Source organism: Bos grunniens, chromosome 15, assembly GCF_055505025.1.
Source record: "Bos grunniens cultivar Pamir isolate PY7600 chromosome 15, Bosgru_T2T1.0, whole genome shotgun sequence".
NCBI lineage: Eukaryota > Metazoa > Chordata > Mammalia > Artiodactyla > Bovidae > Bos > Bos grunniens.
The window spans coordinates 2,424,213-2,448,345 of NC_141179.1; the positions used below are offsets into that span (position 1 = coordinate 2,424,213).

General features: G+C 37.4%; 1 protein-coding gene across 7 annotated transcripts in view; it reads right to left on the bottom strand.

Annotated features, from left to right (window-relative positions):
- GRIA4 (glutamate ionotropic receptor AMPA type subunit 4) overlaps positions 1-24,133 on the bottom strand; it is a 689,633-nt gene that overhangs the window by 116,645 nt on the left and 548,855 nt on the right. For all 7 annotated transcript variants that reach the window (XR_015141734.1, XR_015141735.1, XM_086338841.1 and 4 more), the window contains exon 6: positions 13,612-13,665. Coding sequence is in view for 5 of the 7 variants with exons in the window: in XM_086338841.1 (XP_086194967.1) it covers positions 13,612-13,665 (54 nt within the window). In the remaining 2 variants the exon portion in view is untranslated. The remainder of the gene's footprint in view (positions 1-13,611; positions 13,666-24,133) is intronic.

The window sequence follows — 24,133 nt, forward strand, 5'->3', positions numbered from 1 at the left end:
GGATGGGGAACACGTATATACCTGTGGTGGATTCATGTTGATGTATGGCAAAACCAATACAATATTGTAAAGTAATTAACCTCCAACTAAAATAAATAAATTTATATTAAAAAAAAAGTGAAAGAGGAGAGAGAAAAAGTTGGCTTAAAGTTCAACATTCAGAAAAGTAAGATCATGGCATTTGGTCCCACTGCTTCATGTCAAATAGATGGGGAAACAGTGGAAACAGTGAGAAACTTTATTTTTTTGGGCTCCAAAGTCACTGCAGATGGTGATTGCAGTCATGAAATTAAAGACGCTTACTCCTTGGAAGGAAAGTTATGACCAACCCAAACAGCATATTAAAAAGCAGAGACATTATTTTTCCAACAAAGGTCTGTCTAGTCAAGGCTATGGTTTTTCCAGTAGTCATGTATGGATGTGAGAGTTGGACTATAAAGAAAGCTGAGCACCAAAGAAGTGATGGTTTTGAACTGTGGTATTGGAGAAGACTCTTGAGCGTCCCTTGGACTGCAAGGAGATCCAACCAGTCCATCCTAAAGAAAACCAGCCCTGAATATTCATTGGAAGGACTGATGCTGAAGCTGAAACTCCAATACTTTGGCCACCTGATGTGAAGAACTGACTTGTTTGAAAAGACCCTGATGCTGGGAAAGATTGAAGGTAGGAGGAGAAAGGGACGACATAGGACGAGATTGTTGGGTGGCATCACCGACTCAATGAGCATGAGTTCGAATGAACTCCGGCAGCTGGTGACTGATGGCCTGGCGTGCTGCATGCAGTCCACAGGGGTCACAAAAAGTCGTACACGACTGAGCGACTGAACTGAACTGATAATATAAATATTTTTTCATTTGATAATGTATCATAAGTCCCTTAAGCTATCGTCATGCTTTCTGCTTTTTCTAACTGAATGAATTGCACTACTGTGTACTCCAGTTAACTGACATTTTCTTCCACTTAGTCAAATTTGCAGTTTAACTCCTAAAGTGAATTTTTTCATTTATTGTATTTCCTCATCTCTGTGACTTCTCTTTGGTACTTTTAAGTATTTTTTGTCTCCTCATTGAAATTCTCATTTTGTTCATTAATTATTCCTGTGACCTCAGTAAGCATCTTTATAATTGTTATTTTGAACTCTCTATTCAGTAAATCACTTATCTTCATTTCATTAAAATTTTCTTCTAGAGATTTATATTGTTCTTTTGTTTGGAAAATATTACTTTTATTTATTTATTTTTTCTTGATCCTCTCTGTTGGTTTCTGCTCACTAGATAAAACAGTCACCTCTCCTAGTCTAGAAAAATTCATCTTATGTAGGAGATGAACCACCTTCTTTTTTCTTAGTGGTCCCAAGTAGTTGAGGATTTGACAATACTTGCCAGTGTCTTAAAGAAGAATATCATAGTCAGCACCTACATGCAGTCCAATTTTAATTCTGACATTTAGGCAGTACCTTATAAGTATGCTGTCAAATTCATTTCAGGGAAAAGACTGGGAAATGAATATTTTTCCTATACCCTCTATGTTGAGTTCTGAAGGGTAGCCCAGTGAGTACTCTCATGTACACGTGTTAAGACCTTTTTTATTGACTGCTGAAGTTCTGTAGAACTTGTGAATGCCAGGTCTGTTGGCTGTCATATTGAGTAGTCCTGTTGATGGGAGCAGGAAAAGGTGGAGTAACAGGCATCTGTACAACCTCCTTATACAGACGTGTTGACAACATGGTTTTACACTTGGAACAAGGAGGGATAGGTGACATAAATGCCCATTGACTCCACTGAGCTCTGTGGATGATCACAGTCAAACCCCAGATGCTTGCAGCCAGATCCTTTGAGGAAGAACTCTTAGACAGCAGGCTGTAAAGTAAATCTCCTTCCAGGGAAAACTGGGAGGTAGGAGTTTGCCTGCTCTCTTTGTGCTGAGACCTGCGGTGGTAGGTGCAGTGAGTACTTATGTGGCTATTAAGAATGACTTCTTTGATTTCTATAGACCCGTGGGTCATGTGGATGCATGCTCCATTGTCTTTTGCACCTAGGTTTTTTTGAGGGTTATTTCTTGAATCACAGCCTTAAAATCTGGTGTGCTAAATATGTGCTCCAAATCTTTCTTTCTTCATGTAGAAACAGAGTGGGGGATTCCATCCTGATTTTATCTATGGACTACACTGCGGGTAGTGTTTATGAAAAGAGTGTGTCTCGACCTTTTCAACTTATATCTACGTCAGTATTTTCTCAGTTGCCTGATGTGTAGGAGTCACTCAGCTAGTTTGTGGATTTCCCTCAGAGGCATAGCTCTGTTTGTGTGTCTGTAGGAGGAAGGGAGTTCAGTGATTTCCTGAGTCTCCATCTTAATCCCTCCAACTAAATTGGTCTTTTCTACTTCTTATATTATTGCTGTATCCTATGCTTAGTCCCTCAGCTGTGTCAGACTATTTGCAACCCCATGGATTGTAGCTTGCCAGGATCCTTTGTCTGTGGGGATTCTCCAGGCAAGAATACTGGTGTAGGTTGTCATGCTCTCCTCCAGGGGATTTTCCCAACCAAGGAATTGAACCCATGTATCCTGCATTTCAGACAGATTCTTTACTGTCTGAGTCACCAGGGAAGCCCAAGAATACTGGAATGGGTAGTCTATCCCTTCTCTAAGAGATCTTCCCAACCTGGAAATTGAACTGGTGTCTCCTGCATTGCAGGTGGATTCTTTACAACTGAGTTATCAGGGAAGCTATTATATAATAACTTGAATATGATGTCATCTACTAGGGTTGTTTAGTATAGGCTGTTATACCCATTAGGAGAACTATTAATTCTTTTAATTTTTCACTGGTTTGTCAATGTCAGGAATTTCTTTCTGGCATGATAATCTATAGCATATTGTCGTCTATTTTCCCTTCTGAATTACACTGTTTGGAAAGAACAGATGTTATTAAAACCCTCTATTTGCTAGAATCTCCTTGTATATTGTCTTTGTAACATGATATGTCATGTAAATAAATGTCTCTCTTTTTCTCATATAGTGATTAATATTAAGATATATTTGCTTTAAGATTTACATTTTTATAAAATATATTAAAGCATCCAGACTCCCGGCCGCCTTTGCGCTCGCGCCTGCGCCTGCGCCAACTACCAGCTAGCGCTGGACCTGAGAGCCGGAGGGGCGTGCGCGCGCGCCCTCGCCCCTGTTGCGCGCGCGGTGTCACCTTGGGCGCGAGAAAGAATTAAAAAAAAAAAAAAAAATAAAGCATCCTGACTACTAAAAACAATGAAAAAAAGTCAAATTTCCCCAGTATTTTCATGATAATATTAAGTAACAAAATTATACTTTATTTAAGAAACACAATACAATAAGACTTTACAGTTTATGGCTTCATTTAATGGCTCAAATCCATAGTGAAACCTAGTTCATTAAAGACTTAAAATTCCTGTCTCAAAGTGTGATGGACTCCTTGCTACATGAAAAGAGTAGATGCATATGTATCCCTTTTGTAGTCTTCAGTTCTTTTCCTGCTTTAAGCACAAGATCCTCATCAAGGAAATATACAGTGGAAAAAGAGAAAACACATTCTTAACTTCTCTAGGATAAACCACTTTTGAGATTAAGCCATTAGGGGTAGATGATACTAAATAATTCAAGGAAACTGACCCTCTGCATGGTCAGTTTTCCCCCACACTTCCAAAATTAGCAAGAAATACTTGCGCTTTGCCAAGAAATCTAAAAGAACTTGCCTTACATCTTTCCTGGGAGGAAAAATAAATAAATAAATAATTAAATCCCACAGATTACATGCAACTCCCAGCAGAGAAGCAGCCCAGATGCTCGCATCCACCACTAGCAAGTGGGGGCTGGACAGGGAGGCACTGGCTGCATTGCTTAGAGTAAGGACTGGGCCTGAATGCCCTGAGGGCAATCTAGGGAACTAACTTGAGATAGCAACCCAGACTGTGGGATAGCCAGAGAGAGAGAGGAAAAAAAAAAAAAAAAAATAGAGAGAGAGAGAGAGAACTATCGGGTGAAAAGCCCTAACTTAAGACACTGCCAGGCCAGCTCACATAACAAAGGACTGAGCAGAGCTAGCTGGCTGCAGACCAGTCCATCCCCTGCTGCAGACAGGCAGGTGGGGGCAGCCAGAGCCAGAAAGGGGCAATCGTGGCCCCAGAGAGGCATCCTTTATCAAACTGCAAGCAGGCTTTGTTGCTAACCAAGACTTCTTGGGATTCTGGATGGTTGACATCCGCCGGGAGGGTCATAGCCAGAGATCAGCCCCCAGAAGATACGCACGGCACACCTGAGAAGGCACTCCCATTGTACACCCAGAAAACCGAGCAGCTGGGACGGGGGAGGCGATAAGATGCACCCCCACCTGGGGGTGACTGCGCTTACCAAGCACCTGGTCACCTGAGCTCCTTGGACCTGGGAAGGGCACAAAACGCAGGCCCAACCAAGTCTGCACCTTTGTGGAATGCCTGAGAACCTGAACCTGAGCGACTTAGACCTGGGAAGTGCACGCAATCCAGGGCCCGCCTCAGACAGTTCCCAGAAGAGCAACCTAGAGTGTGAGAAGTGTAGACCATGAAAGCACACATGCCATGAGCGGGAGGAAACCCAATGTGGCTGAGTCACTGCGAGAACTCCCCACACACGCCAGTGATATTTGTTTGCAGTGATCCTCCCTCCCCACAGCATGACTGAACAAGTGAGCCTAAAAAAGTGACCACCACCGCCGCCTTGTGTCAGAGCAGAAATAAGACACTGAAGAGACCAGCAACAGAAGAAGCTAAAATAAAGAGAGGGAACTGCTTTGGAAGTGACAGGTGCAACAGATTAAAACCCTGTAGTTAGCACTGACTAGATTGGAAGGGGCCTATAAATCTTGAGAAGTATAAGACAGATCAAGGAACTATCTGAAAATGATCTGACCTCACACTCTCTGCACCAGCTCCAGAGAAATTCCTAGATATGTTTTTACTATTGTCATTTTTAATTTTTTTTTAAATTTAAGTCCTCTACTACTTCTTTAATTTTCATTTTTATAACCTACTATTACCCTGCAAAAAAACCCTATTTTTAAAGCAAACTTCATATATATATTATATGTATTTATTTATTATATGTATATATATTTATAATATATATATCATATATATAAACTATAATATATATAAACTATTATAGTTATATATACTATATATATACTATTATTATATATATATAAACTATTATATATATATAATTTTTGTGACTTTGTTTTTTTTTTTTTTTAATATTGTATTTTTGAGAATCTAACTTCTACTCTAGATATTTAATCTTTGCTTTTTGGTATATGTTATCAATTTTGTACCTTTAAGAACCCAATCTTCAGTACCCATTTTTACTTGGGAGTGAGATTACTGGCTTGATTGCTCTCTCCCCCTTTTTGACTCTCCTTTTTCTCTATCTCCTCCCTCCCCTCTTTTCTCTACCCAACTGTGGGAATCTCTTTCTGGGCTGTGGAGAACACGTAAGGAACTGATTACTGGCTGGATCTGTCTCGCTCCTTTTGATTCCCCCTTTTATCCTCTTGGCCACCTCTGTCTCCTTCCTCCCTCTTCTCTTATCTATGTAACTCCATGAACATCTCTGAGGGGTCCAGACTGTGGAGAACACATAGGGAAGAGATTACTGGCTATATTGCTCTCTTCCCTTTTGATTCCCCCTCTTCTACTCCTGGTGACCCCTATCTCCTTCCTCCCTCTTCTCCTCTCCATGTAACTCTGTGAACCTCTCTGGGTGTCCCTCACTGTGGAGAAACTTTTCAACCTATTTGTTTTATCATCAGTGCTGTATAGATGGAGAAGTCTTGAGGCTACTGTAATAATAAGACTGAAAACCAGAAGCAGGAGGCTTAAGTCCAAAACCTGAGAACACCAGAGAACTCCTCACTCCAGGGAACATTAATCGATAAGAGCTCATCAAAAGCCTCCATACCTACACTGAAACCAAGCACCACCCAAGAGTCAACAAGTTCCAGAGCAAGACGTACCACACAAATTCTCCAGCAACACGGAACATAGCCCTGAGCTTCAGTATACAGGATGCCCCAAGTCACACCAAGCCCATTGACATCTCAAAACTCACTACTGGAGACTTCATTGCACTCCAGAGAGAAGAAATCCAGTTCCACCCAACAGAACACTGACACAAGCTTCCCTAACCAGGAAACCTTGACCAGCCACCCATCCAACCCCACCCACAGTGAGGAACCTCCACAATAAAGAAGAACCACAAACTGCCAGAATACAGAAAGGCCACCCCAAACACAGCAATATAAACAAGATGAAAAGGCAGAGAAATACTCAACAGGTAAAGGAACAGGATAAATGCCCACCAAATCAAACAAAAGAGGAAAAACTAAGGAATCTACCTGATAAAGAATTCCAAATAATGATAATGAAAAATGATCCAAAATCTTGAAAACAAAATGGAGTTACAGATAAATAGCCTGGAGACAAGGATTGAGAAGATGCAAGAAATGTTTAACACGGACCTAGAAGAAATAAAAAAGAGTCGATATATAATGAATAATGCAATAAATGAGATAAAAACATTCTGGAGGTAACCAACAGTAAAATAACAGAGGCAGAAGTTAGGACAAATGAGGTAGAAGATAGAATGGTAGAAATAAATGAGACAGAGAGGAAAAAAGAAGTAAAAGAAATGAGGACAACCTCAGAAGCCTCTGGGACAATGGTAAATGCCTGAATATTCAAACCATAGGAATTGCAGAAGAATAAGACAAAAAGAAAGGCCATGAGAAAACACTTGAGAAGATGAGAGTTGAAAACTTCCCTAAAATGGGGAAGGAAATAGTCATCCAAGTCCAAGGAACCCAGAGAGTCCCAAACAGGATAAAGCCAAGACACATATTAATCAAATTAACAAAGATCAAACACAAAGAACAAATATTAAAAGCAGCAAGGGAAAAACAACAAATACACAAGGGGATTCCCATAAGGATAACAGCTGATATTTCAATAGAAACTCTTCAAGCCAGGAGGGAATGGCAGGACATACTTAAAGTGATAAAGAAAATAACCTACAGCCCAGATTACTGTACCCAGCAAGGATCTCATTCAAATATGAAGGAAAAATCAAAAGCTTTACAGACAAGCAAAAGCTGAGAGAATTCAGCACCACCAAACCAGCTCTCCAACAAGTGCTAAAGGATCTTCTCTAGACAGGAAACAGAAAGAGTGTATAAACTCAAACCCAAAACAACAAAGTAAATGGTAACAGGATCATACTTATCAATAATTACCTTAAATGTAAATCTGTTGACTGCCCCAACCAAAAGACAAAGACTGGCTGAAAGGATACAGAAACAAGACCCCTACATATGTTGTCTACAAGACACCCACCTCAAAACAAGGGACACATATAGACTAAAAGTGAAGGGCTGGAAAAAGATATTCCATGCAAATAAAGACCAAAAGAAAGCAGGAGTAGCAATAGTCATATCAGATAAAATAGACTGAAATAAAGGCCATGAAAAGAGACAAAGAAAGACACTCCATAATGATTAAAGGATCAATCCAAGAAGAAGATATAAGAATTGGAAATATATATGCATGAAACATAGAAGCACCACAATATGTAAGGCAAATGCTAACAAGTATGAAAGGGGAAAGTAACAATAGCACAATAATAGTGAGAGACTTTAATACCCCACTCACACCTATGGGTAGATCAGCTAAACAGAAAATTAACAAGGAAAAACAAACTTTAAATGATACAGTAGACCACTTACCTAATTGATATCTATAGGACATTGCAACCCAAAACAATAAATTTCACCTTTTTGCTCATCTCAAATGCTAGTAAAGTAATGCTTAAAATTCTCCAAGCCAGGCTTCAGCAATATGAAAACTGTGAACTTCCAGATGTTCAAGCTGGTTTTAGAAGAGGCAGAGGAACCAGAGATCAAATTGCCAACATCCGATGGATCATCAAAAAACAAGAGAATTCCAGAAAAACATCTATTTCTGCTTTATTGACTATGCCAAAGCCTTTGACTGTGTAGATGACAATAAATGGTGGAAAATTCTGAAAGAGATGGGCATACAGGACCACCTGACCTGCCTCTTGAGAAACCTGTATGCAGGTCAGGAAGCAACAGTTAGAACTGGACATGAAGCAACAGACTGGTTCCAAATAGGAAAAGAAGTACATCAAGGCTGTATATTGTACCCTGCTTATTTAACTTATATGTAGAATACATCATGAGAAACGCTGGGCTGGAGGAAGCACAAGCTGGAATCAAGATTGCCAGGTGCAATATCAATAACCTCAGATATGCAGATGACACCACTCTTATGGCAGAAAGTGAAGAACAACTAAAGAGTCTCTTGATGAAAGTGAAAGAGGAGAGTGAAAAAGTTGGCTCAAAGCTCAGCATTCAGAAAACTAAGATCATGACGTCTGGCCCCATCACTTCATGGCAAATAGATGGGGGAACAGTGGAAACAGTGGCTGACTTTATTTTTCTGGGCTCTAAAGTCACAGCAGATGGCGATTGCAGCCATGAAATTAAAAGACGATTACTACTTGGAAGAAGGAAATGGCAACCCACTCCAGTACTCTTGCCTGAAAAATCCCGTGGATGGAGGAGCCTGGTAGGCTATAGTCTATGGGGTCGCAAAGAGTCAGAAACAACTGAGAGAGTTCACTCACTTGGAAGAAAAGTTATGACCAGCTTAGACAACATAATAAAAGGCAGAGACATTACTTTGCCAACAATGGTCCGTCTAGTCAAGGCTATGGTTTTTCCAGTGGTCATGTATGGATGTGAGAGTTGGACTATAAAGAAAGCTGAGACCGAAGAATTGATGCTTTTGAACTGTGGTGTTGGAGAAGACTCTTGAGAGTCCCTTGGACTGCAAGGAGATCTAACCAGTTCATCCTAAATGAGATCAGTCCTGGGTATTCATTGGAAGGACTGATGTTGAAGCTGAAACTCCAATACTTTGGCCACCTGATGTGAAGAGCTGACTCATTTGAAAAGACCCTTATCCGGGAAAAGATTGAGGGCAGGAGGAGAAGGGGATGACAGAGGATGAGATGGTTGTATGGTGTCACTGACTTAATGGACATGAGTTTGAGTAAGCTCCGGGAGCTGGTGATGGCCAGGGAGGCCTGGTGTGCTGCAGTTCATGGAGTCGCAAAGAGTTGGACACTACTGAGTGACATAACTGAACTGAACTGAAGGGGAAGGTTCACAGCATTACAGGCTTACCTTAAGAAACAAGAAAAAAGTCAAATAAATAACTTAAGTAACTCTACACTTAAAGAAATTAGAAAAGGAAGGAAAAAGAACCCCAGTGTTAGTAGAAGGAAAGAAATCTTAAAACTTAGGGCAGAAATAAATGTTAAAGAAACAAAAGTTACCATAGCAAAAATCAACAAAGCTAAAAGTTAGTTCTTTGAGAAGATAAATAAAATTGACAACCATTAGCCAGACTCATCAAGAAACAAATGGAGACGAATCAAATCAACGAAATTAGAAATGACAATGGAGAGATCACAACAGATAACACAGAAATACAAAGGATCATAAGAGACTACTATCAACAACTATATGCCAATAAAATGGACAATTTGGAAGAAATGGAAAAATTCTTAGAAAAGTACAAATTTCCAAAGCTTAACCAGGAAGAAATAGAAAATCTTAACAGACCCATCACAAGCACTAAAATAGAAACTGTAATCAGAAATCTTCCAGCAAACAAAAGCCCAGGACCAAACGGCTTCACAGCTGAATTCTACCAAAAATTTAGAGAAGAGCTAACACCTATCCTGCTCAAACTCTTCCAGAAAATTTCAGAGGAAGGTAAATTTCCAAACTCATTCTATGAGGCCACCATCACCCTAATACCAAAACCAAAGATGCCACAAAAAAAAAAAAAAAAAGAAAACTACAGGCCAAAATTACTGATGAACATAGGTGCAAAAATCCTTAATAAAATTCTAGCAAAGAGAATCAAGCAACATAATTAAAACATCATACAGGCAGCCGGGGACGGCGCCACACGGGGGCCGAGCAGGACGCAGCGTCGGACGCTCCGGGGAGGCCCGGGCAGCCGATGGTTTTGACGAAGTATCTTAAGGTTACCGGCCCATCCCCTCTTCTCCTGCTACCTCTTGTCCTCCCCCCCCTCCCCATCACCACCACCCTAAAAAAAAAAAATAAATAAATAAATAAAATAAAAGATCATACATCATGACCAAGTGGGCTTTATCCCATTGATGCAAGTATTCTTCAATATCTGCAAATCAATCAACATAATACACCACATTAACAAATTGAAAGATAAAAAACTATATGATTATCTCAATAGATGCAAAGAAAGCCTTTGACAAAATTCAACATCCATTTATGATAAAAACCCTCCAGAAATCAAGCATAGAAGGAACATACCACAACATAATAAAAGTTACATATGACAAGCCTTCAGCAAACATTATCCTCAATGGCAAAAAATTGAAAGCATTTCCCCTAAAGTCAGGAACAAGACAAGGGTGCCCACTCTCACCACTACTCTTCAGCATAGTGTTGGATGTTTTGGCCACTTCAATCAGAGTAGAAAAAGAAATAAAAGAAATTCAGATTGGAAGAGAAGAAGTAAAACTCTCACTGTTTGCAGATAACATGATCCTCTATTATAGAAAACCCTAAAGACTCCACCAGAAAATTACTAGAGCTAATCATATAGTAAAGTTCCAGTATTTAAAATTAACACACAGAAATCCCTTGCATTCCTATACACCAACAATGAGAAAACAGAAAGAGAAATTAAGGAAACAACTCCATTCACCATTGCAACGAAAAGAATAAAATACTTAGGAATATATCTACCTAAAGAAACAAAAGACCTATATAGAGAAAACTATAAAACACTGATGAAAGAAATCAGAGAACACAAGTAGATGGAAAAATATACCATGTTCATGGATCAGATGAATCAATATAGTGAAAATGAGTATACTACCCAAAGTAATCTACAGATTCAGTGCAATCCCTATCAAGCTACCAATGATATTTTTCATAGGACTAGAACAAATAATTTCACAGTTTGTATGGAAGTTAAAAAACCTCAATTAACCAAAGCAATCTTGAGAAAAAAGAATGGAACTGGAGAAATCAACCTGCCTGACTTCAGACTATACTACAAACCTACAGTGATCAAGACAGTATGGTACTAGCACAAAGACAGAAATATAGATCAACGGAACAAAATAGAAAGCCCAGAGATAAATCCACGCACCTATGGACACCTTACCTTTGACAAAGGAGGCAAGAATATACAATGGAGAAAAGACAATCTCTTTAACAATTGATGCTGGGAAAACTGGTCAACCATTTGTAAAAGAATGAAACTAGAACACTTTCTAACACCATACACAAAAATAAACTCAAAATGGATTAAAGATATAAACATAAGACTAGAAACTATAAAACTTCTAGAGGAAAACATAGGCAAAACACTCTCTGACAAAAATCAGCAGGATCCTCTATGATCAACCTCCCAGAATATTGGAAATAAAAGCAAAAATAAACAAATATTACCTAATTAAACTTAAAAGCTTTTGCACAACAAAGGAAACTATAAGCAAGGTGAAAAGATAGCCTTTAGAATGAGAGAAAATAATAGCAAACAAAGCAATGGACAAAGAATTAATCTCAAAAATATACAAGCAACTCCTGCAGCTCAATTCCAGAAAAATAAACAACCCAATCAAAAAATGGGCCAAGAACTAAACAGACATTTCTCCAAAGAAGTCATACAGAAGGCTAACAAACACATGAAAAGATGCTCGACATCACTCATTATCAGAGAAATGCAAATCAAAACCACAATGAGGTACCATTTCGCCAGTCAGAATGGTTGCGATCCAAAAGTCTACAAGCAATAAATGCTGGAGAGGGTGTGGAGAAAAGGGAACTCTCTTACATTGTTGGTAGGAATGCAAACTAGTACAGCCACTATGGAGAACAGTGCGGAGTTTCCATAGAAAACTGGAAATAGAACTACCATATGACCCAGCAGTCCCACTGCTGGGCACACACACTGAAGAAACCAGAACTGAAAGAGACATGTGTCCCCCAGTGTTTATCGCAGCACTGTTTATAATAGTCAGGACGTGGAAGCAACCTAGATGTCCATCGGCAGATGAATGGATAAGAAAGCAGCAGTACATATACACAATGGAATATTACTCAGACATTAAAAAGAGTATATTTGAATCATTTCTAATGAGGTGGATGAAACTGGAGCCTATTACACAGAGTGAAATAAGTTGGAAGGAAAAACACCAATACAGTATAGTAACGCATATATATGGAATTTAGAAAGGTGGTAACGATAACCTCACATGTGAGACAGCAAAAGAGACACAGATGTATAGAACAGTCTTTTGGACTCAGTGGGAGAGGGCGAGGGTGGGATGATTTGGGAGAATGGTATTGAAACATGCATATTATCATATGTGAAAAAGATCGCCAGTCCAGGTTTGATGCATGATACAGGGTGCTCGGGACTGGTGCAGTGGGATGACCCAGAGGGATGGTATGGGGAGGGAGGTGGGAGGGGGGTTCAGGATGGGAAACACATGTACACCTGTGGTGGATCCGTGTCAATGTATGGGAAAACCACTGCTGCTGCTGCTAAGTCACTTCAGTCGTGTCCGACTCCTGTGATCCCATAGACGGCAGCCCACCAGGCTCCCCCATCCTTGAGATTCTCCAGGCAAGAACACTGGAGTGGGTTGCCATTTCCTTCTTCAATGCATGAAAGTGAAAAGTGAAAGTGAAGTCGCTCAGTCTATCCGACTCTTCGCGACCCCATGAACTGCAGCCTACCAGGCTCCTCCGTCCATGGGATTTTCCAGGCAAGAGTACTGGAGTGGGGTGCCATTGCCTTCTCCAATGGCAAAACCACTACAATATTGTAAAGTAATTAGCCTCCAATTAAAATAAATAAATTTATATTAAAACAAAACAAAACCAACCAAACAAAAACAACACAAACTGCCAATGTGTATGACTCCTTACCACCCCATGGACTGTAGCCCACCAGGCAACTCTGTCCGTTGGATTTCCCAGGCAGGAATACTGGAGTGGGTTGCCATTTCCTTCTCCAAGGGATCTTCCCAGCTCAGTGATTGGACCCCCATCTCCTGCATTGGCAGGCAGATACTTAACAACTAAGCCACTAGGGAAGCTCATGTCAATATGTTAGTTGGATGCATAACTCTTTAACTCAAAAACTTACAATTTTACCTCTTAGTTGTGGAGAAAATCTTGTTGCTTTGACCTCTAATGGGAAGAACATTCCTCCAAAGATTTCTGAAATACTATCCCCTAGGTTATTATCCTTCAGACAATCTTAAATAAAACTCTCCATTTCTTAATGCCTTTTTTTGTGAACACATAAACGTATCATCCTATGTGTTGTAAAAAACCTTAATAAGTAATGTAGTTTAACAATTTATTACAGTATTATTTTAAGGTGCGGTTAACATGATCTTGACTGTCTGAACAATTCTTATATAACATAGAAAATAAAGAGTTCTTACCAAGTTTGCAATGATATAATGGTAGCCTTTAACGTGCTTTCCAACACTCACAATCTGTGAAGATATAAGAAAATACAAGGCAATAAATTTAACTCTACTGAATGATTATATTTTTAAAAAAGAAGAATTTTAACTATTGCACCATAATTTCACATGGAAACATGATAAGAAAATAATATGTTAATAATTTTTTCTTGTAAAAGTGATTTATTCTAATACAAAGAAATTCATAAGCCACTTTAGAAATTAAGTGGTTTAAGTAAAAAAAAAATCAATCATACTGTATAAATGCAAAAAAATTTCATTATATATTATTCAGAAAACTACTATGCTGTAATTCCCTCAATGAGAATGACAATGAAACAAACCAATAGTTTGCATATATTTCTAAAAAAGAATAGTTCAACATAAGAAAGATTATTTTGGTTTAAATAATTTAGATGTACTTATTTTACTGATAATTTACAGGAATTCATGATAGACTGTTAGATATTTTCAACTGGTGAGAACAATTTTCTATGAGTAGATTGGATTGTTGTCCTGAAAAGCAAGTAAAGATTTTTCTAAAGTTCAGTATCTCTCTTTAGATACCGTGAATACTTAGTTAATTCACACTCACCTGTGGATGTAGTAATAGTTTACTATAATAAAAAGAATAAAGATAAAACAACATCAAAAGATCTTTATTTATGCTATATTTATTTTTTCAATGAATGTTTTTAGAAATGTTTAGAAAATTAGGAATAAGGAATTTTAGGAAAAAGTAATTCAATTTTTTTAAAAAAGTATAACTTTATTTCTATATTAGAAACCAATACAGTATTGTAAATTAATTAACCTCCAATTAAAATAAATAAATTTATATTTAAAAAAAGAAATTAAAATTCTTATTTTGCAATGCTGAAATTCCTTTTTAGAGAAAAATCTAATGGCAGTTACTAATGAGCTGCTCTGTAGACTCATTGGTATCTTCAAAGGTAGCAATAAAATATATTTTCATATACTTTTATCATTAAAAAAACTGAATTTTTTGGTAGTTTAATATCTTCTAAAATAATTTTTTATAAACTAGTGATGTGTATGAAACACAGGAAAGCTATTTTATTTTATTTATTATAGTTTTCAAGATAGCAGAATAAAGCTACTTCTGCTTTCACAGCATTACAGAATAAAGCATTGGTTATATCCAGTATTTCAAAAGTTTCCATATGAGTTTTACAAGTTTAATTACTAAAAATATTCAATTTTATGAAATGTTTAGATAATCCCTGAAATGTTGGAGCAAAATCTCAATCAGACATTCTTTGTGAAAATTACTATTAGTAAGTACCAGCTTATTCTATATAGTATTTGTGAACTAGGGAGCTATGATATGGTTCTCATTTTCATTCTTATTCATTCCACAAAACCACACTTTCATGCAGGTGTAAAGCTTATTTCTGAGAGATTGGGTTTAATTTGTGCAGGATTGACACATTGCAAACTGGCCAGCACCAGAAACAACTTATCATATTTAAGGGTTGAGAAAGAAAACATCTGGAAGCTAAAGATACACTAAATGAGACTTTACATTCTACTTCAATCCTTGGTTGGCTTTTAACCAGAGCCAAGTTGACCTCATATACGTCCCCTCTGTTTTAAACTCTCACCTGCTCTTTCTGCAAAGTCTAATACATTAAAAAAAAAATATATATATATATATAGTATAGTTGATTTAAAATGTTGTGTTAGCTTTTGCTGTACAGCAAAGGGAATTAGTTATACATACATACATACATATATATATATATATATATATATATTTATCCACTCTAGATTCTTTTCCCACAAAAATCAATACAGAGTATTGAGAAGAGTTCCCTGTGCTACACAGTAGGTCTTTACTATTTGTATATGGTAGTGTGTATATGTCAATTTCAATCTCCCAATTTGTCTCTCCCCTGCTTGGGTGGAAGCCTAGGTAACCATAAATTTATTTTCTACACTTTATTTCTGTTTTGTAAAAATGTTCATTTGTACTATTTTTTTGTTTCAGATTCCACATATAAGCAATATCATATGATATTTACCCTCCTCTGTCTGACTTACTTTACTCAGTATTACAATCTCTAGGTCCATCCATGTTACTGCAAATAGCATTATTTTTTTTTCTTGGCTGAGTAGTATTCCATTGTATATGTGCCACATCTTATTTATTCATTCCTCTGTTGATGGACATTTAGATTGTTTCCATGTCCTGGCTATTGTAAATAACCCTGCAATTAAAACTGGAGCACACATATCTTTTTGAATTGTAGTTTATCTCTGAGCATATGTCCAGGAGTGGGATTGTTGGATTATATGGTAGCTCTAGTTTTAATTTTTTGAGAAGCCTCTTTACTGTTTTCCACAGTGGATGTGCCAATTTTCATTTCAACAGTGTAGGAGCATTACGTTTTCTCCATATGCTCTGCAGCATTTATTGTCTGTGGATTTTTTGGTGATGGCCATTCAGACCATTGTGAAATGATACCTCATTGTAGTTTTGATTTATATTTATCTAATAATTAGTGATGTTGAGCAATTTTTTATATGGTTTTGGCCACCTGTATGTCTTCTTTGAAGAGATTTCTATTTAATCTTCCACCCGTATTTTGATTGGGCTGTTTCTCTTTTGATATTCAACTGTGCAAGCTCTTTGTATATTTTGAGGATTAATCCTTTGTCATTTATTCCAATGTTTCAAATATTTTCTCCAACTTTGAGGGTTGTCTTTTCGTTTTGCTTATGTCTTCCTTTGCTGTGAAAACCTTTTAAGTTTAATTAGGTCTCATTTGTTTATTTTTATTTCCATTACTCTAAGTTCAGTTCAATTAAGTTGCTCAGTCGTGTCCGACTCTTTACGACCCCATGAACCACAGCACCACAGGCCTCCCTGTCCATCACCAACTCTCGGAGTTTACCCAAACTCGTGTCCATCAAGTCGGTGATGCCATCCAACCATCTCATCCTTTGTCGTCCTCTTCTCCTCTTGCCCTCAATCTTTCCCAGCATCAGGGTCTTTTCAAATGAGTCAGCTTTTCACATCAGGGCAAAGTATTGGAGTTTCAGCTTCAATATTAGTCCTTCCATGAACACCCAGGGCTAATCTCCTTTAGGATGGACTGGTTGGATCTCCTCGCAGTCCAAGGGATGCTCAAGAGTCTTTTCCAACACCACAGTTCAAAAGCATCAATTCTTCGTTGCTCAGCTTTCTTTATAGTCCAATTCTCACATCCATACATGACTACTGTAAAAATCATAGCCTTGACTAGACAGACCTTTGTTGGCAAAGTAATGTCTCTGCTTTTTAATATGTTGTCTAGGTTGGTCATAACTTTCCTTCCAAGGAGTTAAGTGTCTTTTAATTTCATGGTTGCAATCACCATCTGCAGTGATTTTGGAGGCCCCCCAAATAAAGTCAGCCCCTGTTTCCACTGTTTCCCTATCTATTTGCCATGAAGCGATGGGACCAGATGCCATGATCTTAGTTTTCTTAGTTTTTTCACTGTCCTCTTTCACTTTAATCAAGAGGCTCTTTAGTTCTTCTTCACTTTCTGGCATAAGGGTGGTGTCATCTGTATATCTGATGTGATTGATATTTCTCCTGGCAATCTTGATTCCAGCTTGTGCTTCTTCCAGCCCAGCGTTTCTCATGATGTACTCTGCATATAAGTTAAATAAGCAGGGTGACAATATACAGCCTTCATGTACTCCTTTTCCTATTTGGAACCAGTCTGTTGTTCCATGTCCAGTTCTAACTGTTGCTTCCTGACCTGCATACAGTTTCTCAAGAGGCAGATCAGGTGGTCTGGTATTCCCATCTCTTTCAGAATTCTCCACAGTTTATTGTGATCCACACAGTCAAAGGCTTTGGCATAGTTAATAAAGCAGAAATAGATGTTTTTCTTGAACTATCTTGCTTTTTCGATGATGCAGCAGATGCTGGCAATTTGATCTCTGGTTCCTCTGCCTTTTCTATAACCAGCTTGAATATATGGAAGTTCACAGTTCATGTATTGCTGAAGCCTGGCTTGGAGAATTTTGAGCATTATTTTATTAGCGTTTGAGATGAGTGCGATTGTGTGGTAGTTTGAGCATTCTTTGGTATTGCCTTTCTTTGGGATTGGAATGAAAACTGACCTTTTCCAGTCCTGTGGCCACTGCTGAGTTTTCCAAATTTGCTGACATATTGAGTGAAGCACTTTCACAGCATCATCTTTTAGGATTTCAAATAACTCAACTGAAATTCCATCACCTTCTCTAGATTTGCTCCATTGCTCTAAGAGGTGGATCGAAAAAAAAAATCTTGCATTTTTAAGTCAGAGAGTGTTGTGCCTATGTTTTCCTCTTAGCGTTTTATAGTGTCTGGCGTTTCATTTAGATCTTTAACCCATTTTGAATTTATTTTTGTGTGTGGTGTTAGGGAGTGTTTAAATTTCATTCTTTTACATTTATCTATCCAGTTTTTCCAGCACCATGTATAGAAGAGGCTGTCTTTTCTCCATTATATATTTTTACCTCCTTTCTCATAGATTAGGTGACCATAGGTGCATGGGTTTATCTCTGAACATTCTGTCCTGTCCCATTGATCTATATTTCTATCTTTCTGTACATACTGTTTTCATGGAGTATAGTCTGAAGTCAGGGAGACTAATTCCTCCAGCTGTCATTCTTTCTCAAATTACTTTGGCTATTTAGGGTCTTTGGTGTTTCAGTAAAAAATTGTAGAATATTTTGCTCCAAGTCTATGAAAATTGCCATTGGTAATTGAATAGGTATTGCATTGAATCTGTATATTGCCTTGGGTACTATAGTCATTTTAGCAATATTGATTCTTCAAATCCAGGAACATGGTAATCTCTACATTTATTAGTGTCATTTTTTATTTATTTCATCAATATATTGCAGTTTTTTTGAGTATAGTTCTTTTGACTCATTTGGTAAGGTTGTTCCTAATTTTATTTTTTAATACAAGAACAAATGGGATTGTAATTTCTCCTTTTGATCTTTTATTGTTAGTGTATAGAAATGAAATACATTTCTGTGTATTAATTTTGCATCCTACAACCTCCCCAAATTCGTTGATGAGATTTAGTAATTTTTGGTAGTATCTTTAGGATTTTTCTATGTATAGTATCATGTCATTTGCAAAAACTGACATTTTTACTTCTTTTCCAACTTAGACTTCTTTTATTTCTTATTCCTCTCTGATTCCCATGTCTAGGACTTCCAAAACTATGTTGAATAAAAGCAGTGCAAGTGTATATCCTTGTCTTGTTCCTAATCCTAGAGGGAATGCTTTCAGGTTTTCACTATTGAAAATGATGTTTGCTGTGGTTTTTATCATGCTGCTGCTGCTGCTATGTCGCTCCAGTCGTGTCCGACTCTGTGCGACCCCATAGACGGCAGCCCACCAGCTGCTCCCCTGTCCCTGGGATTCTCCAGGCAAGAACACTGGAGTGGGTTGCCATTTCCTTCTCCAAGTCATGAAAGTGAAAAGTGAAAGTGAAGTCGCTCAGTCATGTCTGACTCTTAGTGACCCCATGGACTGTAGCCCACCAGGCTCCTCCATCCATGGGATTCTCCAGGCAAGAGTACTGGAGTGGGGTGCCATTGCCTTCTCTGGGTTTTTATCATATACAACCTTTATTATGTTAGGTATGTTTTCTTGATGCCCACTTTCTGGAGAGGTTTTTTTTTTTTTTTTATCATAAATGGGTGTTGAAAGCTTTTTCCTCATCTATTGAAATAATCATATGACTTTCATTTTTTAATTTTTTAATATGACATATCACTTTGATTGATTTGTGTGTAGTGAAGAATCCTCACATCCTTGGGATAAATCCCACCTGATCATGATGTATGATTCTTTTGATGTGTTTTTGGATTTGGTTAGCTAGTATTTTGTTGAGGATTTTTGTATCTATGTTCATAAGTGATAGTGGCCTATAATTTTCTTTTTTGTGTGTAATATCTTAGTCTGCTTTTGGTATCAGGATGATGGTGGACTCCTTGAATATGCTTCAGAGTGTTTCTTTGTCTGCAATTTTTTGGAAGAGTTTGAGAAGGATAAGCATTAGCTCCTCTCTTAGTACTTGATAGAATTAGCCTGTGATGCCATCTGGTCCTGGACTTTTGTTTGTTGGAAGGTTTTAATCATAGTTTCAGTGCCAGTGCTTGTGATTTGTCTGTTCATATTTTCTATTTATTTCTGATTCACTCTTGGAAGGTTGTACTTTTCTAAGAGTTCGTCCATTTCTTCCAGGTGGTCCATTTCATTGGCATATGGTTTCTTGTAGTATTCTCTTATTATCTTTTATTTCTGCCGTGTCAGTTCTAACTTCTTCTTTTTCATTTATATTTTGCTAATTTTATTTCTCTTCTTTTTTTCTTGTGTGTGGCAATATCAACAACACATTTGGCTCAAGAACTGCTAGCCAGCTTAACAGTGCAGTGATGGTTCAAGAAGTTTTGCAAAGGAGACAAGAACCTTGAAGATGAGGAGCATAGTAGCCAGCCATTGGAAGTTGACAATGACCAACTGAGAGTCTTCATCATCAAAGCTGATCCTCTTTCTACTACATAAAAAGTTTCTGGAGAACTCAATGCTGACTATTTAATGGTCATTCAGCATTTGAAGCAAATTGGAAAGGTGAAGAAGTGCAATAAGTGGGTGCCTCATGAGCTGACCAGAAACAAACAAAAATTGCTTTAAGGTGTTATCTTCTCTTATTCTTCGTAACAACAATGAACCATTTTTCAATCAAATTGTGATGTATGACAAAAAATGGATTTTATGACAATTGACAACAACCAACTCAGTGGTTGGACCAAGAAGAAACTCCAAAGCACTTCACAAAGCTAACCATGCCCCCCTAAAATGGTCATGGTCACAGGTGGTCTGCTGCTAGTCCAATATACTACAACTTTCTGAATCCCAGGGAAACTACTACATCTGAGAAGCATGCTCAGCAAATAGACGAGATACACTGAAAACTCCAATGCCTACAGCTGGCATTGATCAACAGAATGGGTGCAATTCTCCATTACAATGCCCAACCGCACATCACACAACCAGTGCTTCAAAAGTTGAACAAATTGGGCTACAAGTTTTTGCCTCATCCGACATATTGACCTAACTTTTTGTCAACCTTTTACCACTTCTTCAAGCATCTGGACATCTTTTTTTTTTTTCCAGGGAAAAAGCTTCTACAACCAGCCAGATGCAGAAAATTCTTTCCAAGAGTTTGTTGATTCTTAAAACATGGACTTATATGCTCCAGGAAGAAACAAGCTTATTTCTCATTAGCAAAAATTTGTTGATTGTAATGGTTCCTATTTTGATTAATAAAGATATATTTGAGCCTAGTTTTGATGATTTAAAATTCGAGGTCGAAAATCACAATTAATTTTGCATCAACCTTAATAGTAACTTTGGTTTTTGTTGTTTTTGATCTTCTTTTTTATCTAGTTGCTTTAGGTATAAGGTAGGTTGTTTATTTGAGATTTTTCTTGTTTCCTGAGGTAATATTCTATAGCAATAAACTTCCAGGTAGAACGACTGTTGCTGTGTCCCATAGGTTTTGTCATTTATTTGCGGGTATTTTTTAAAATTTCCTCGTTGATTTCTTCAGTGATCCATTGGTTGTTTAGTAACATATCATTTAGCCTCTATGATATATATATATATATATATATATATATATATATATATATATATCCTTTTTCCTGTAATTGTTTTCTATTTTTATAGTGTTGTGGTCAGAAAAATGTTTGATATGATTTCAATTTTCTTTTTCTAAATTTAATTTAATTTTTAAACTTTACAATATTGTATTGGTTTTGCCATATATTAAAATGAATCCACCACAGGTATACATGTGTTCCCCATCCTGAACCCTCCTCCCTCCTCCCTCCCCGTACTATCCCTCTGGGTTGTCCCAGTGCACCAGCCCTGAGCATCCAGTATCGTGCATCGAACCTGGACTGGTGACTCATTTCATATATGATATTATACATGTTTCAATGCCATTCTCCCAAATCATCCCACCCTCTCCCTCTCCCAAAGAGTACAAAAGACTGTTCTATACATCTGTGTCTCTTTTGCTATCTCACATACAGGGTTGTTGTTACCATCTTTCTAAATTCCATATATATGCGTTAGTATACTGTATTGGTGTTTTTCTTTCTGGCTTACTTCACTCTGTATAATAGGCTCCAGTTTCATCCACTTCATTAAAACTGATTCAAATGTATTCTTTTTAATGGCTGAGTAATACTCCATTGTGTATATGTACCACAGCTTTCTTATCCACTCATCTGCTGATAGACATCCTGGTTGCTTCCATGTCCTGGCTATTATAAACATTGCTGCGATGAACATTGGGGTACACATGTCTCTTTCAATTCTGGTTTCCTCAGTGTGTATGCCCAGCAGTGCAATTGCTGGATCATTAAACTTGATTTGTGACCCAAGATGTGATCTATCCTGGAAAATGTCTCATGTGCACTTGAGAAGAAAATGTATAGTGTTGCTTTCTGATGGAATGTCCTGTAAATATCAAAGTCTATCTGGTCTAATGTATCATTTAAGGCTTGTGTTTCCTTATTAAATTTTCTCTGTGGACGATCTATCCATTGGTGTAAATGGGATGCTAAAGTCCCCACTGTTATTGTATTACTGTCAATTTATCTTTTTATGGATATTAGGTTTTGCCCTTTTTATTGAAGTGCTCCTTGGTTGGGCACATATATATTTACAATTGTTATATCTTCTTCCTAGATTGGCCCATTGATCATTATACAGTGTCCTTTCTTGTGTCTTGCAACAGTTTGTAAGTCTATTCTCTCTGCTATGAGTATTGCTACTCCAGCTTTTTTTCAAGTTCCATTTGCATGGAATACTTTCCCACCCTCCCACTTTCAGTCTGTATGTGTCTCCAGGCCTTTTGTAGGCAGCATATATATGAGCCTAGTTTTTGTATCCATTCAGTCTTTTGGATGAAACCTTTAATCCATTCACATTTAAGGTAATTGTCAATAAGAATGTTCCTACTATCACTTTCCTTAACTGCTTTTGGTTTCTTTATGTAGGTGTTTTTCCTTCCATTTCTGTTTTGTTCTCTTCTCTTGTGGTTTGATGACCATTTTAAGTGCTGTGTTTGGGTTGTTTTTCTTCATGTGTACCTATTGTAGTTTTTTTTTTGGGGGGGGGCAGAGGGGGGATTTGTATTTCCCATGTGGTTTTGATTTAGCAATCTATATACAAATAAGGTTGTTTTAAGTTGCTGATTTCTTAATTTCAAGTGCAATTCCTATTCCATGCATTTATACTCTGCTTTACTTATGATTGCTTGTTTTGATAGCATATTTGTATATCTGTGATTTCCTACTTTTATTATATAATTTTTCCTTTAGCACTGAGCTTTCCCATTTGTAATTTTCTTGTTTCTCATTGTGGCTTCTTTTTTCCCTTCCTACTGAAGTTCCTTTAGGATTTGTTTTAATGCTATTCTATTGATACTTTTGGTTATATTGAAAGCTGTTGATTTCTCTGAGGTATCTGAATGAAAGCCTTGCTGGGTAGAATATTTTTTGTTGTAGGTTTTTCCCTTTCATCATTTGAAACATATTGTACCACTTGCTTATGACCTGCAGAGTTTTTGCTTAAAAATAAACTAATAACCTTATAGGCGTTCCCTTTATATTATTTGTTTCTTTTCTCTTGTTACTTTTAATATTTTTCTCTGCGTTTAATTTTGATAGTTTGATTAATATGAATCTTGGCATGTTCATCCTTGAGTTTATCTTTTATAGGACTCTCTGCACCTCCTGCACTTGGGTGACTATTTCCTTTCACATGTTAGGGAAGTTTTTGACTATAGTCTCTTCAGATATTTTTGTGGCCCTTTATCCTTTTTTTCTGGGCACCCCATAATATGAAGGTTGCATTTAATGTTGTCCCAGAGGCCTCTGAGATAATTCTCATTTCTTTTCATTCTTTTTTCTTTATTCTATTCCACGGAAGTTACTTTCACTACTCTGTCCTCTAACTCACTTATTTATTCTTCTGCCTCAGTTATTCTACTATTGATTCCTTATAATGCATTTTAAAATTTCTATTATTGTGTAACTCATCTCTTTTTGTCTCTCTTTTAAATCTTTTATTTCTTTGTAAATCATTTCTTTTATCTTTTTGATCTGTACTTCCATTCTTTGTTGAGATCTTGGATCGTCTTTACTGTAATTACTCTGAATTCTTTCCTTGGTATATTGCCTATATCCTTTTAATTTCATGTTTCTTGTAGGTTTTTATCTTGCTGCTTCATCAGCAACGCATTTCTCTGTCATTTCATTTTGTTATCACCTTAACTGTTTGTGGTCTCCTTTCCACAGGCCTCCTTTCTTAACTGTTTGTGGTCCTCCTTTCTCCATTTCTCCATTTCTGTTGCTTCTGGTGACCGACCCCTGGTAGGTGATGTCGGTCCAGGGGCTTTTGTTG